General features: G+C 37.3%; 2 protein-coding genes and 1 pseudogene across 2 annotated transcripts in view; all 3 read right to left on the reverse strand.

The window, feature by feature from the left end:
* Nucleotides 1-2,437, reverse strand: part of LOC141899242 (dnaJ homolog subfamily C member 21-like) — a 56,026-nt gene extending 53,589 nt beyond the window's left edge. The window contains exon 1 of the mRNA XM_074785425.1: nt 2,262-2,437. Within this exon, the coding sequence (XP_074641526.1) occupies nt 2,262-2,370 (109 nt within the window). The 5' untranslated portion in view covers nt 2,371-2,437. The remainder of the gene's footprint in view (nt 1-2,261) is intronic.
* A 1,550-nt stretch (nt 2,438-3,987) lies between these two features.
* On the reverse strand, nt 3,988-7,825 carry LOC141900198 (small ribosomal subunit protein eS21-like). Its single transcript, XM_074786978.1, has 6 exons — nt 7,749-7,825; nt 7,566-7,635; nt 6,639-6,702; nt 4,979-5,050; nt 4,551-4,609; nt 3,988-4,047 (listed from the first exon to the last, which is right to left on the reverse strand). The coding sequence occupies exons 2-6, from the start codon at nt 7,613-7,615 to the stop codon at nt 4,038-4,040; spliced, it is 255 nt and encodes an 84-aa protein (XP_074643079.1). The 5' UTR covers nt 7,616-7,635; nt 7,749-7,825; the 3' UTR covers nt 3,988-4,037.
* A 5,272-nt stretch (nt 7,826-13,097) lies between these two features.
* LOC141898884 (uncharacterized) lies at nt 13,098-14,373 on the reverse strand (annotated as a pseudogene).
* Nucleotides 14,374-16,807: the final 2,434 nt, after the last annotated feature.

Genomic DNA, 16,807 nt, shown 5'->3' on the forward strand with positions numbered 1-16,807 from the left:
TGGTCAAAATAACATTTCAACATTTGATTTTAGAAGGGCAGTTGCACAGAGTCTTGTTACTCTTTCAAGGAAGCCACGAGTTGGTAGACCATTGAGTGTTGAACCCACTCCCACAGCACAAAAACGTAGAAGACAAGCACCCAGTGTATCGCGGGATGTAAGATTGCAGAATTTAGGGGCCCATTGGATAGTTTTCTCCGAAATCAGAGGAAGATGCGAAGTTTTAGTATTACCAGTGTGGAATCCCGTCCCAAAAGTAAGTGCAAAACCTGCGGAGTGCACCTATGTTGCAATCAAAGCAAAAATTGTTTTAATGTGTACCATGGTGTGTCTGAAGTATAAGTGAAAACTAAATTTACCTGCCAATAGATGTCATTGGAGGTGAAGCGGGGCGTACCGGTATATGAAATGCGGAAAAATGTAAAATATAAAAAGTTTTGGTTATTTTTGAATGTGTAGAATATTTACACATGTTTTTGTTCAAAAACAGTTTGTTATTACAGTTTTAATAGTTTTCAATAAAAAAGATTTAGGGCCTATATTACATGATACATATTCATTATTTTACCATGTTTTGGTATTGGATACTGCACGGGACTTCTAAGTCCCGTTGGTATTGGGTTAGTATTTTCCTGTTGGGACTTATGAGTCCCACCTCTCTAACAACACGGTCAAAACTAAAAAAAATTCAAAACCAATAGTTTTACTGCCCTATGTATTAGTCCCTCAGCTATATTATGCACAGGGACTTGTCACGACTGATAATGGATGAGACCAATGATGGGGGTACCAGTATCCCTGCAACTGTATAATAAAATAACAAGGGTGGCAACAAATTTTCAATCTGACAATGACTTCTCCACTTCAATCGACTGTAATTCCAAAAATTCTCAACCGATTCACATGAAATAAGCTTTAATACAACCTAGAAGACTTTCTGCTTCGAACGAGCCGACAACCACCACTCTCCGACAATTATCTCACAACGAAATCACCTTTTTTTGACGAGAGATAGCTCAAAATGGAGGTGTACCGATTCTATGGTGGACAGCAAAATGGTCGTTTTTTTCAATTCAAACGATGATTTCTATGTGAGATCTTAGAGAAAACCCCAACAAACCATACATTTTTTAAAACTACGCGGTCATACCTGTACGCTTATCTCATTTATTTGTATAATCCACGCGATGGGTGAGCTCACAAGCTCAAAATCGAAAATGAGGACGAACACGGCGTTCAACTTGTCATCAACTGGGCGGCCATTAATCATGTGATATCGTAGTAACGGGCTAAATATTTCACGCGCATTGATTGGCTTAGAGATTTCGAAAAACATTACAAAATTTATTTAAAAATCTGTTAATTAATAAAATATCCGTATTATGAAAATATAGTGCAACATTCGTCTGAGGGGTGGTATTATTAGCAAATATTTCCTTTTTTCAAGTCTACAGACGTAGACTTGTCGCGGTTCTATTAACATAGCCCGAACCTGCACGTCACGTGATTAATGGCCGCCAGCGCGATAGTGCGAGGTGACTTTTTCGTATATTTGTTCGATTTTGAGCTTGCGAGCTCACCCATCACATGGATTATACAAATAAATGAGATAAGCGTACAGGTATGACCGCGTAGTTTTAAAAAATGTATGGTTTGTTGGGGTTATCTCTAAGATTTCACATAGAAATCATCGTTTGAAGTGAAAAATACGACCATTTTGCTGTCCACCATAGAATCGGTACACCTCCAATTTGAGCTATCTCTCGTCAAAAAACGGTGATTTCGTTGTGAGATAATTGTCCTAGAGTGGTAGTTAAAGGCTCGTTGGAAGCAGAAAGTCTTCTAGGTTGTATTAAAGCTTATTTCATGTGAATCGGTTGAGAATTTTTGGAATTACAGTCGATTGAAGTGGAGAAGTCATTGTCAGATTGAAAATTTGTTGCCACCCTTGTTTTTTATATTATACAGGGATAGTGGACCTGGTCATTGATATTGGTTTTATTCATTCACTATCAATTGTGACAAGTCCCTGTGATATTATGGCAGCAGGAAAAAATTTTTGAAAAAAAAATGTGTCTAGGACTGAAAGGGTTTAAGTCACAGTGATTTAAGAGTATTGAGAAAATGTCGTTCGCATCTTAGCGTCTGTGGTACATCAGACACTAACTAAGATTCTTGGTGAAAATATTTTAAGCCACGTAGGCCTACCTAGAATCAGGGAGGAGGGATAAGGCCTAACAATATGAAAATCTAACACCTACCCGGGTGCCATTTCAGGGCTAATTTCCTGTAGGATTTCTTCAGATCGTCGTCAGTGGCATCTCTCTCGACATTCAGCGTCTCGTAGTAACATTTCAGCAGTGCTGGCATGATACCGATGAGGTGGCTATTATCTGTTTATCATCTGGGATGGAGTAAGGTGGCAGCACTGTGTAGTCCAATACATTGGAGGCGCCATGCAAAATCCGATACGTAGAAATCACGAACGTTTGATTGTTTTACTCAATCTGGGCACACAAAATTCATCTCTAAATGGCGATCAAATTGATTTTTGAAGTGAGGTCAACCAAGCTTGGCTCTAGTAATTGCAGTGTCATTTAAAGTTTGGCATCGAAGACTAAGTTCACAGTTCCATTTTGAAAAACCAGGACTTCGAATTAGTCTTTTAAATAATAAAGGTTTTTTCTATGATTATAAGAGACAAGCCTATGTCGGTAGAACATTGAATTGAGCATATCCAAGACAAAATTAGAACTGGATGTAATTATGTTTGTTTGGGGAATTCATTAGGAAAAGATCCATTTGCATACCCCTGTAAAGCTGGCTCCAGGTTCCCGATTCAAAACCATTTTGAATCGGGAGCCAATCGGGAACCGGTAGCAGCTTCACAGGGGTCATTCGCATTTACAATTATTTCAGTACGACGAATGCATTCAAATACATGTAATACGTAGAAAACTTGAGAAACAAATAACTAGAGGTCCAGGGACACCATGCCCACTTGGGGAGTGGTTTCAAATGCTCAACAATCTAACAATTTCAACATTCAACGCCCCCTGGTGACCATTTACAAAAACCAATGACCTTGAAACTCACCACAATCATAGAACATGTCAGCAGCTACGATTTTGTAATTGATTGTGATAACAAAATATGCCTCGTTACCAATTTAATATGGAAATACTAAGTCATTCTACTATTCAACGCCCCCTGGTGACCATATTCAAAACCCAATGACCTCGAAACTCACCACAACCATAGAACATGTCATGAACTACAACTTTGCAATTGATCATGGTAACAAAATATGCCTAGGTACCAATATAATAAGGAAATACTAAGTTATTCTACTATTCAACGCCCCCTGGTGACCATATAGAAAAACTTATGTCCTTAAACAATCATAGATGATGTCATGAGCTACAACTTTCCAATTGATTGTGGTTACAAAATATGCATAGGTACGAATATAATAAAGAAATGCTAAGATATTGTATTATTCAACGCCCCCTGGTGGCCATATACGAAATCCAATTACCTTGAAACTCACCACAATCATAGAACACGTTATGAGCAACAACTTTCTAACGCCATCTTGAGTCCGACCGACCCAATTTTTGTTATGTTGATGGGCCCTGGGGAGATTCACATATATCCGAAAGATCAAGGTAATTGATCAAAGCGTCTTCAAAATTTCCCTCAAAAAGTTCAAAATGTGTAAAAAGTGCTGACTTTGGCGAACAATGGCTGCCAGTCGGCCATCTTGATTCTGACAGGGCCAGTTTTTGGGCTGAAGATGTGTCTAGGGTAGATACATGTGTAACCCAAATGTCAAGACTTGAAGCGTCTTCAAAACTTCCCAAAATAACTGGATTCCATCTACGGACGGACGGACGAAAAGTGAACGCAATAGCCCGCTGGGACTAAAGTCCCAAGTGGGCTAAAAACCTTTGAAGTTCCATAAAAGAAAGTAATACAACTAAAATATTCGGTACACAATTTATTAGGCGAATTTATGTACAATTAATTCAAGAGAATCAGATGTTCCTGAAAACAAAAAAGAAAACAACATTCATTAACAGATAAAATAAGCATCGATTAATAGACTTCATGGATAATTGCACCCTCTTCTTTAATTATCAACTAATTCCTATGCAATAATAACACCACTTATGACTAGGTAATGGTAACTGGAGTTCACTAAACAGCTTATTACTCTAGTAGGACTAACTTAAAGTTCAGCTTTTCATTGCAGGTGATTACTAATTAAGTTTCCAACATGTAGTCTACTACTAACATTTCTAATTACCTATCTCTCAAAATTGAAGTGAAGGAGTTGTAAAGGAATATTGGGCATTTTGCTCATATCAAGGAGTTTCAAACACCAAAGCATTTTCTATTAAGGAGTTTTCGAGGAATCAAAGTTTCATAGACACCCTGATTCAGATACGCGCCAAAGGAATCTAACTTTACAGCACTAATGAAAAATGGATTACAAACACCAGACAAATGCAGTTTCCATGTCAATCAGTTTTTGCGTGTACACTTACTTATTTGAAACTAATCCTTCTTTTTGCGCCAACTTTAAGAGACAATCATCAGATTCTCCCTGAATAGTAAAGAACAAAATAAATATAGCTGCAAATCGATTTTCGCTAAGTCTAAACATAGCAATTTGCACTCTGTTATAATCCTAGAAAGACAAGAATCCACTACGCACTCCCACAGATAGACAGACATATTTGTGCCTACAGTGTATGTTGCTGTCAGTAGGGAGTAGTAAATGATTTTCCTACCATACCAGGCAAAGCCTTATAACTCCCAAGATTAAAAGGGATTATTCCCTTCATAGCCGAAATTTAGACCAGTCAAGAAATATTGCCCCACGAGAGCCCCCTCCCCGCCTGGGGGGTGTTGAGTTCGGTGATGCTTTTTATTCAGCCTATAATGTGTCCCAATTCCCCAATCCAAATCTTACCATGCATCTGATGTTACCACAGATGGCAAAGGTCTTGTTGTTTCCAGTCATGCGACCGGTAGTTTCATCAACCTACAAAGTAAACATGAATCGCATATGTCAATTGGATAATACTAGGAGATCAAGAGCTCAGGATCAAACTTTATAATTATAAGGGTTACCTCATACGCTAAACTAGGGGTTCAGGGACACCATGCCCACTTGGGAAGAGGTTTCAAATGCTCAACAATCCAACAATTTCAATAACCAACGCCCCCTGGTGACCATATAATACAGAAACCAATGACCTTGAAACTCGCCACAATCATGGAATATGTCAGCAGCTATGATTTTTTAATTAATTGTGATAACAAAATATGCCTTGTTACCAATTCAATATGGAAATTCTAAGTAATTCTACTATTCAACGACCCCTGGTGACCATATGCAAAACCCAATGACCTTGAAACTCACCACAATCATAGAAGATGTCATGAACTACAACTTTGTAATTGATCATGCTAACAAAATACGCCTAGGTAGCAATTTAATAAGGGAATACTATCATTCTACAATTCAACGCCCCCTGGTGACCACATAGAATAACTAATGTCCTTAAAACTCACCATAATCATAGACAATGTCATGAGTAACCACTTTGCAATTGATTGTGGTAACAAAATATGCATACGAATATAATATAGAAATACTAAGTAATTGTATTATTCAACGCCCCCTGATGGCCACATACAAAAACCTATGACCTTGCAACTCGCCAAAATTATAGAACAGGTTATGGGCTACAACTTTCTAATTGATTGTGGTAACAAATTATGCCTAGGTATCAATATAATGTGGAAAAACTTTTTCCCACCTACGAATGAGTACTGATGACACCAAGATGGCCACCAATTGCACCAATTGAGAAATGGCAAACAAATAGGAGCTACATGACACAGAATTCGGGTCAAATTGACATTTTTGGGCACTAGAAAGGTCATACGATGGCGATCTTGAGTCCGATAGACCCAATTTTTCTTAAGCTGATTGGCCCTTGGAGGATTCAAATATATATGAAGATCAAGTTAATTGATCGAAGCGTCTTCAAGATTCCCCTCAAAAAGTTCAAAAATGTGTAGAATTTTGTCATTTTGGCGAACAACAATGGCTGCCAGTCAGCCATCTTGATTCTGACAGGGCCAGTTTTTGGGCTGAAGACATTAAATTGAAGTTTCTTCAAAACTTTCCATAACAACTGGAATCCGTCTATGGACGGACGAAAAGTCAACGCAATAGTCCGCTGGGGCTAAAGTCCTCACTGGGCTAAAAACCACTCTGATGCTTTAATTCTTACGAGGTCAATCTTTGATGAACTGGGTCTTGAAGTATGATCAACCGGCTTTGTGGATGTAGTAAGGACAAACACGCCGCATGTGTCGCCTTTTCGCCACTTAATCCGAGAAATACATTACGTACGCCTTAAGTAATGTTGCAATGAGATATCTTAACTAAAGAGAGATTTCTTAGTGTAAAAAAGAGAGAATGCCAGGACAGACTCCCACGACGCAATCAAGGTTCGAATCCGTATCAAGAGAGGATGAACATTATTGAGAATGTAATGATTAAAGCAGGGAATCCATACACAAGGGAATCTTCAGGGAATCTCTAGACGAAAACTCACCTCAGCAAAATTGATTTGGATTGATGCATGATCTTTGGCTGGAATGATTCTGTTGCTGGCAGAACTGAAAAATATTAGAATATTTTTTCGAACTCATTGAATTCTTCGAATTTACCCACGATGAACACGGCCACACACCACTCGCCTTTTCTAAACTACACAGAAAGTCGGTAAACGCTAACATTGCTGTAATGTTTAAATCTACTTGCTTAACTAAGGACAGCCATAATGATAATAAAAAAAAGTCCGAAAATGAAACTTCGAGACAGTAGTTTATTTCAACGTTTCGACTATATCCTAATAGTCATCTTCACGAATCATTATTCCTGAAGATGACTATTAGGATATTTTTTTTTATTATCATTGTGGGATTCTCTCTACACTACCGAAGTTGGTTCTGTAATTCCGATTATAGATGATCTTTGAGTCGACAATTTTTTTGCACCATATCAGATAATACCTGGCAATAACTCTAATTCAGAGGCGCAGTGAACCTCGGTCACTGGTCTTGTCAATCCAAGGTTTATGGGTTCAAACCCTGTCCCTGACCCTGGTGACAACAGAGTATTGAGGTCGAAAATTCTTCTCCGGTATCTCCCCCATTGGGAAAAAGAAACATAGAACCCACTTGCCACTTGGCGTGGCACTTGGGGGGTTGAGAATGTTAGAAAAAAATAAATATATCTAAATATTTTTTCAAATTTGTGAGAAGTACAACCACCAGATGGCGATGGATTACTACGATTAGTAGCATTCTTGTCGGCAAGAACCAAATGTCTCTTGACTTCAGGATTGCTGTTACACATCAGCTGCCCAGAGTTTTGAGGGTAAATATAAGTATAATGGAGATAGGGGCGTTTCCTGTATTTCTGTAATTCGTAGACGATGATTGCACAAAAAGAGAAAGCGTTTCAGCAACCAACCTACCATTTTCGAGGGACATACATATCCACGAATTCACCGGCGTCGTTTTGCATGTTTGATGGTGTTTATCGATCTGAAAATAACAAATATGTTAACCCCGAAAATAGAACTCGATATACGAAGTAATCGCCAGTTGATTTTACAAGAAATAACCCGCTAAAATGCGTTCTTAATTAGAAAACTCACCGTTTCACGAACACGTTTCTGAGGATTATCAGTAGAGAGGAAGTCACGTGGTTTGGGCCGCGGACAGCGAACCGGATCATCTGTGCGGAGCGTTGTCCGATGAATCATTCCCATATGATGGTTAGTCGGGGCCGGGACATACTGAACTGTCAAACAATTTATCACTTCAACTGTCAAACAATTTATCATTTCATGCTAAACAATTCATGATCTTTAGGATAGTTACTGAAATCAAAATGATGTTTTAATGTTTTTAAATCATCAGTTATGTTATTAGTTTTTATCTTTAATATGTGTTATGATATTTTGATTTAAGATGGTGTGATTTATTGCTTCGAGTATAATATTTTCCACAATTACATAAAACGCTTTCATTAGGATTATATTTAGGCGCAACAATTTCATTATCTAAATTACATTGAATTCCAACATCTTTATATGATTTTTCATTTGGAATGTCAGGGATAAATCTCTTTTCTTGTAATCTGAAAAACATAACATAGCATTCTCTGAATGGGCAATAACGTAAGTGTAAAAATAATGTTTTATGATTTAATAATGTACTTTCATCATTAAAAAGTGATTGCATTTCATCTGTAATTATTAAATGTTTATCTATTCCATCAAATGTTGTGAATTTTGGAATTATTGTATTGAATAAGATTTTATCTTTATCCTTCGATAACTCTATCATTAGATAATGATTTTTAAACACTAATTCAGTAATATTTTTCACTTGAAAACGAAGACGCGCAGTTTTAATCAAATCTTTAATAGGAATGAAATTTTTAATTGTAAAATATTTTTCTAATTCATTTAAATCGATATCTTTGAAATGTAGTATCTGTTCATTCATATTTATAAGTAATTTTGTTATTAAAATTGATATTTTCATCAACTCGTTAATTACTCGTTACTTTTTATGTTAAAAAATAAGAATTTAACGCATATAAATATAAATATTCACTGTTTTAAATATGAATTATTTCACTCGTTAATTACTCGTTACTTTTTATATTGAAAATAAGAATTTAACGCATATAAATATGAATATTCACTGTTTTAAATATGAATTATTTAGCTCGTTAATTACTCGTTACTTTTATACTGAAAATAAGAATTTAACGTAGCGAAGTGGAGCGACCAATTGATTTAATACAATATGCTTTTTAAATTATTGATATCTTAGAATGAATATTTAGTTTTAATATAAAATACACAAGGTTATGAAAATATATTATAGTTTTTAATTACTTTTAATGTTTTGTTTTTTAATGAGCTCGACCGTTCGACCTTTGATCTGAAAGCCCATTACCCCTATTACCCGCGGCTTATGAATTGATTTATCACACATGTTTTATATTTCCTATAAAAAAATCTCAAGGCTGGAAGAAGAACTCACGCACTGTAGGCCTCGTTAGAATGTATGAATATAATGTATACTTTGTACCAGATTGTCTGATGCTTTTTAAAGGAAAATGGCAGTTATATTGACCAAAGAAATATATACATATCATTCAAATTTTACGTGCTATAAGCTATACCCGGAGGGTAGAGAAAGAGAAGAATATATATGATTTGTATTATAAACTTACACAATGGTTATATTGACATTAGAAGAATAAGGTTGTCATCGATTCGTGTTGCACTGTCCTGCACCATGATAGTTTTGCTTGATCTAATTCATCAGTAGACTTATAGCTATCAGATGAGGACTATTGATATTTAGATCAAAATTCAATTCGAAAACAGTTGGGGCAATACACAACTCGGTAGATTAGAAGAGATGACAGAAAGCATGGATGCAGGGTAGTATCTTGCGGAGGTAGGCGTTATTCCCCCCCCCCCCAAAAAAATGCTCCTTTTCCAAATACTATCGCTATAATTACATTTTCAGCTTTTCTCCAGCTATGAGCCAGCTAGAGGGAGACTCATTTCCGGTCGTGGTGGTTCTTGTTGGACAGTAACGATACTTCCTGTCTCTGATAAGTCTCTTTACGACGAGCGATTTCGTGGCATGTCGTTTGCGATTATGCATCTAACGAATGATTTTTATATGTTTTTTTTAAACAATTTTACATTTAAGGAAAAATCTAAATCTATCTAGTCATACGTGCAATAAAATAAGTTTAATTTGAGTTTAGTTAGCAGTCAAAACCACCGCTTTTTGCAATATATATCTCATAAATGGCTTTACAACTTATTCGCAACGCAATCACATAAATCGTTTCAGAATCCTGAGGGAACCGTTCAGCTAATTCGAACTGAGGTCTGTTGATACTTTGTTAGGTATAGCTGTTCACGTAAAAAGTAACCAAACCCGACGTTATATCTCATGGAGATGCTTCCGCAAAACAGAAAATGGAAACTAAATTAAAAAAAAAAAACCTTTTACATCTCACTGCCTGGTGGACTCAGTTGTTTCTTTTCTATAGCACTGATTTCTACCGCCTCTTTCTTTCATAACAATGATAACGTTATGGGACAATAAAGAATAATTGAATTGAATAAAAGAAATTACAGAAATTTTGTCTTTGCAGGCGTTTGTATTTTGCACATGTATATGATATATGTATTAATTACTTTGAGAAATGAATATTATCATCATTATTATTCTCATATTATATAATTTCACAAGGAAGAAGAAAATGTATTACGAAGATCCACCCGTTTGTTTTGAACTTGATTACCTTTTACATAGCTCGGTTTTGGTTTTCACCATGCGGCCATGAGGCGGGAATTGAAGAAGAAATGATCCCAAATTATTTGAAAATAAAAATCTTCCGTCTCAAAATAAATCTAACGTTTTCATGGTCGGCATTTAATCAAACGGGCGGTCACCGTACGAAACTCTTTACCTGATAAAATATACAGATAGAAATTCATCGCATAATTCAAAGCGAATAGTTTAGAAGCGACGTAAGAGGGTATTTTCAGCACGACATTCAAGCCCCTAACAGCGCGCAGAGTCGAGAACAGACAAACTGGAATCATCGTTGCAACGAAGAATACCATGACGGTCAGAACCATACGACTGGCTTGATTCGTTTTCGTCGTACCCTTTCCTGAAGCGGACACCGCGTCTTTCGACCTCATCGTAACCACCATCATTATAGTCGCTATTGAAATCACCACTGCCGGAAAATACGTGAACAGAGAATATAAAGCATACGCGACCAAAACATAATCAAAGTTTGGAAATGTGCATTGCACTATCGGGGACAGATTGTCGCAAGTGATCGTCCAGTTGAATGAAAAAATACCAAACATCACCACAGTCAGAGTGGCGCACATAATAGACGATGTTTTCGGTGTCCAGAATCGTTTGGCAGTGAAAGGGAAGCGGATAGCGCATAGCCTCTCGATCGTAACCAGAACCAATAAAACTGGACTCATACACATTGCCATAAACACCAGTTGTTCGTGGAGAATAACTCCATAATCATTGTAGAAAGTGACAATGTTTTCCCCCATGTATCTTATCCCTATAATGTTTAGTAGAATACAGGCGGATTCGCCTAGGCGCACGTTGTCGGAAAGCGCGAGAGTAAATAGGAATCGACTGTAAGATAGTTTCCAGAAACATCGCTTCAACATTATGATAACTATGAAATTGTTTCCTACGACTCCGAAGATAACGTATAGGAGAGTATAACAGTTATCAAGCATTTGATACAAATCGGAAGGATTGGGATTTACAGATGTGAGTAACGCGTGTTCGAGAGGGTAGAATATTCGAGTCATATTCGTAATCATGGCGAGCGATAGGAATTATCTTTACGCGTACCACCACAAAAATATCAGCCGTCTATCATTTCGAAAAAAGACTACGAGGATATGATTCAAGCACCGTCTTTGATGTCAGAAAACAATCATATATAAAACCAAATTGTTATACGGACGCCCCGCTGCGACGCTAATACGCGTTTACCCGTTCGTCGCGCCGTATACAATTCAAATTCAGATTCCGACACGACTCTTCAATTTACATTTCTCAATATATTTCATTAGCCTTATATTCATCGTTGCGGCTCTCGTGGAAAATATGAATTACTCCGTGTCGCAACTCGGAGAACATATATTATATGTAGAACGCACAAAATCAATTACGCAAACAGCGACATTATATGAAGTACTGATCTTCACTAGTGTTTGTGGATCTGTATGATGATTCTAACACATGAAACAAACAAAACACGTGTAAAATGAAACAGTTCTCATTGGATTCGGTCAATTGATATATGTACTTAATCATATGTCTATAAAGGAATACGATATATTGAGGCGTATTTTATGGTGGCCGTACGAAAACATTTTCTAAACGGTTAGAGGAACGATAAAAAATGTCCTTGTTTGCCCGTTTTTATTTGTGCGAGAATTCAAAACTTTTGGTTTTCTCAATGCTCGCGTACCAGGGTTTGATTGCTTCCCGCCGAAGCTCGCGCCAATACTAACGCTGTTTGCGGCCAGGGTTTGTGTTTTTGTGAGCTTCGGCGGGCGGCAAACAAACCCTGGCAAGCGAGGATATGTTTCTCGCGCGAAAATTCAAAACTTTTTCATTTTCTCGGTCAAGAATTCCTAACTGTTGGTAATCCCGCGCGAGAATTCAAAAAGTTTTGGTTTTCTCGCTCGAGAAATCCAAAATTTCAGCGATATCAATATATGACCATAGCACCACAGCAGCGTGTCGAAGGGAACGAATACAAATTTCTGCAGTGAGCTGATTAGTCCATGTTTTCGCTGACGTCGTATCTCAGAAAAATTTATTTTTCAGAAATGACATTTGAAATTCTGTTAATAATCGGCAGCTCAATTGGTAAAGACATCTATGTCATTTCAGTTTTATATTTGGCCAAAATGGAACGTGACCTTAATTATCATATGTTGCTATTGGTTTTGGTCAAACCATTAGAACTATCCAGATTTAGGGGGCCAAAGTTGTGGGTCGGTGAGTGAACAATTTTTTTCTGAATTTTACCAGATACGTCACTTTATCCTGTTAGATACGCCGGGTATAGATACGCCAGTTGGTGAAAAAGAAGATTGCCTGTTTTGTAGGTACGTCTCTCTATACAACACACAAAATGCATTTAGATATCAATATACCTCATTCCTTAAATTTTGAAGCAAGTAATACTCACTAAGTCTCAAATTGAATAAAATGTCTCTTATTTTCAACTAGATAACAATAAGAGAAATATTATAACATTATATTAAATATCTACAAATCAGTATCGATATTAAGATAAAACTCCTTTTGTTTAACAATCAGACATTCATTTAACTTTTATGCGATATTTACCCAATGATTTAGTTTTAGGCAATGGGAAAAGACAATACACATGTATATTAATGCGGCAGGTTTTCGTAGAACGTGATTTGGTCTGCAAAACGGATTACAGGGGTTGGCCTACTGCAGAACGAAATCAAATCTGCATACTTGTCAGCAGATATCTTTGGGCGGACTGGATATGCGGCTTTGATGGAGGATACCATTGTTTGTCGAGCGAGGGGATGATCAAGCTTTCAAATCTCTCGTCGCATTGAAGTCTATAACAGTTTCTTTGGTTTTTTCAACTCGGTACTCGTAGCTGCTTCACTTTGGTCCAGTCAATTCTGATTCTGATTCCATTTCCTGATTCACGGACTCTAAGGATCCTCGTATCTTGCGAACGAGTTTTCCAATCGTAGAATTCGACTGCATCATCCACATGGTATGCCTTTTTACATGCTAATCGACTAAAGACTGGAAGTTCGGATGGTACGTTTATCTTACCAGCTCGTTTAATTGCTCTCTCCACAGCACTGTGCATACTGTCTCCCCCGCTTTGTCCATGTCCAGTCTAAAAGTAATATAACGTTAAAGTAATATAACCTTACGCTTTCAATCGAGGGTGCGATCTTGTTCACGACGAGAGAATCATTCCAGGAACTATCGAGTTTTTGTTCTGACCTCCACATCGATCAGAAAACAGTCTAACATCTTTCACTCCAGTTTCATTAATGCTAGATAGCCCAGTTGAGAAGACAAGATGCTATCTCGTTTGAGCCCCTTTTGGCTTGACCCTCGTGCCATTGATAGCAACTTCCTTTTTGTTTTCCGACGTTGTATACCGTGAAGTTATAGCATGACAGCTTTCGTTTATAGAATAATTCGCTTCTATTCGATATCGGCAGACTGATGACTTGTTGCAGATCGAAACAGCCAACAGCCAATTTTGAATTGTTGGCTGTTTCATTTTTAAGCTATTCCTTAATTCTGCGCACTTCATCTTTTTCTTTGATATGGTTTTCATACATTTCAAAGAAACGCTTGACGATAAGTATCGCATAGGCCGCACATGTCCTTTTTAGGGACGTGGAATTTTAGGTTCTGTGATTTAAAAACTTTTAAGCAAAAAGAAAAAGACACAGGCGTATTTGATGGATCGGAGCTGTATAGATCGAACATCTTTTTTTACTGTTAACTAAGGAGCGAGAAATTGCAGTTGGAATTTGCCCTGCAATAATGAGATTCAGTTCGAGGAAAGCGGTTGATATGGGTAAGGACAGTTTTCTTCTTCATAGCATCTTCACTGGCCAATATCTGCCTTCTACCATATCGTTTTATGACCAAGAACTCCATTAGGGCCAGTCTTTTTGACAACTGTTCTCACTCGCATCTTACTTATCCCTAGTGTGTTCGAAAACATTACAAACTTCCACATTTTCATTTTTCTCAACATTCGGTAGATAGGAGCGCAAGGTCCTTCATGCCTGCTCTGATGAGATACAGTTTCCTGCCCTTTGGGCACTGATTTCAAATATCTTCCAATATATTCTCGCTATTTTTCAAGATCTCCTAAATCATAGAATGATGTAATTAGATTTAAACAATGGACGTCAGGTAGCTCATCGCAAGCAAGATGTCTTATACCGCATGCAGTACTGCTGCATCGTGGATGGAGCTCTCTGCTCTTTGGTTTCTGCTTATTGCGTTGATTAGTATACTTAAAGCCAAAATGTATATTACGCTTAGCGTTCTGACGCAAGATCTCCTTGTCCGACCTCTTTCGTTTTTCTGGTGTACGCCCAATTACTTAACGAGGAGTTCCTTCCACAATAAAACTTTCCGGCAATACACGTTTCGTTGTTTCGGCTACATATGGTGTAGATACAATAACAGCTTCTGGCGGAGAGTGGAAAGGAGAGGTTGCTGGCTGGCTCAAGACGATGGAAGTAGCACGGCTCATCATTGACAAAATGGTCATAGCAAAGAAGACGTTGACATGTTCCCTGGTTGGCGACACATGCCGCAAAAACCTCCTTATTGCAGGTGAAACCGCATACCTTTAAGGTGTATCGAATCCACGTCTTCATACCCGTCATCTACTGGTAGAGTAGGATCATTGATATCCGAAAAATCGTTCTAATCGGTGTTTTCTTTATCATCGCCATCACCGTCACTTTGATAAGAATCAAAGTCGACGACTACACTCCATTCCACCATGAAATTCTTTATCTTCAGGCCAAAAAATCTTCACCTTCACGCGTACGTTTAAGGTTCCCTAAAACTTTAACTCAGAAACCGTAACGATATTTTTGAACCATCGGCCTTCGACTGAACAAGAACATCCGCGTCTGAATTTGTCTGAAGATGTAATTTAAAAAAAACGCCGTTAACTAACCCGCAATAATTCATTTATTATCCAACGAACATTATGGGTAGATTGAGGGCTCTGGCCCCATTTTTTTTTGTTGATGAAATGATTGCATGGTAATTTTGATATGAAATCACTCTAGTTGCTTAGTAAATGAGCATTTTTTCAAATTTGGTTTGGGAGGGCACCACCCTCCTGATAGGCTTAGGCGCTTGCTCCCTGTTTACTATAGTTTATATACTACTACCAGGTTTAGGGAGTCACCCCCCCCCCCCCCAATTTGAAACTCCTGCAGGGTCTGCCCATGAACATGGATTGTAGAGACAGTTGATTCATGTGCACAGCGGAACCTCAAAAATGAAGGCTAGGCTGTAGTCACATTGGAGACATCCTTTTAAACATTTAACGCTTATTTCTCTGTGTTTTTTACAGCTCTTACGTTGTAAGTTTTAAACTTACCTTTCGAACCATGATCTTTCAATTTGCAATAACTCGATTCTTATCACTTCAAGAATGCTCAGCACACATGGACACGGCCAACCGACATATATCTCCTATATATTATTTTCAAATTGATCTTATTACTGGGTTTAACTCAAAAATCAATTTTTTTAAGATACGACGGTTAGTGAAAGCATGGACGATTTGTTGAATCCTGGTTATAATGCCAGAGGAAAAATCCTACCATAGGTAAAAATGCCAGAGGACAAATTGCAAGAACGAAATATTGCAGACAATTAGGTAAATATGAGAATTTTAACATTGAACATGATATTCTTATTTACACCAGATTTCACATATTGAGTAAACAGTAAGATATAAGATATTTGTAGATAATTGAAATTAAAACTTTGAAACAGGTGACCTTTAAAATGATTCTGTTTAAATAACCAAAATCATTGCATGATCCGCATTTCGTCACATGAAATAAAATTATTATACAGAATGTTATCTGGACCCATTTTCATTACACCTGTGGATCGATAACAACATTGATTTGGAATATAATAAACGATAGTAATAAGACTAATCCCAATTTTGTTCCCCTCGAAAATCATGTGACAACTGCCCTTCACAACTTGAACTTGAACTTGAACTTTAATTTTATTGCTCCATATAATACACAAGTTACATAGGAAATGACATGCAATAAAATATTAACATCAAGACACAGGGAAAACAGTACAAGAGTGGACATACATTTAAAATCGCTTTTATAATGGATAACATAGGAATAGAGAATATTTACAAATAAAATATGTTAAACGTAAAACAAAATATAATACTACAGCAAGGAAACTAGGTGGCGATACAATCAAGTGAATATAATATAAAAAGAATCAAAGTGTTGAACGGAGGGCAAGTAAAGAGTTTACTAGGTTACACATAAGGCTGGCAATTTCATAGTCTCCGTTGTTA

Source organism: Tubulanus polymorphus, chromosome 2 (genome assembly GCF_964204645.1).
Source record: "Tubulanus polymorphus chromosome 2, tnTubPoly1.2, whole genome shotgun sequence".
Classification (NCBI taxonomy): Eukaryota; Metazoa; Nemertea; class Palaeonemertea; order Tubulaniformes; family Tubulanidae; genus Tubulanus; species Tubulanus polymorphus.

Coding starts and splice junctions, on each gene's coding strand:
- LOC141900198 (XM_074786978.1), bottom strand. CDS start 7,615: ATGCAAAACGACGCCGGTGAATTCGTGGATATGTATGTCCCTCGAAAA. Junction 6,703..7,565: donor ATGTATGTCCCTCGAAAATG/GTAGGTTGGTTG, acceptor AATATTTTTCAG/TTCTGCCAGCAACAGAATCA. Junction 4,610..4,978: donor GTGGTAACATCAGATGCATG/GTAAGATTTGGA, acceptor TTTACTATTCAG/GGAGAATCTGATGATTGTCT.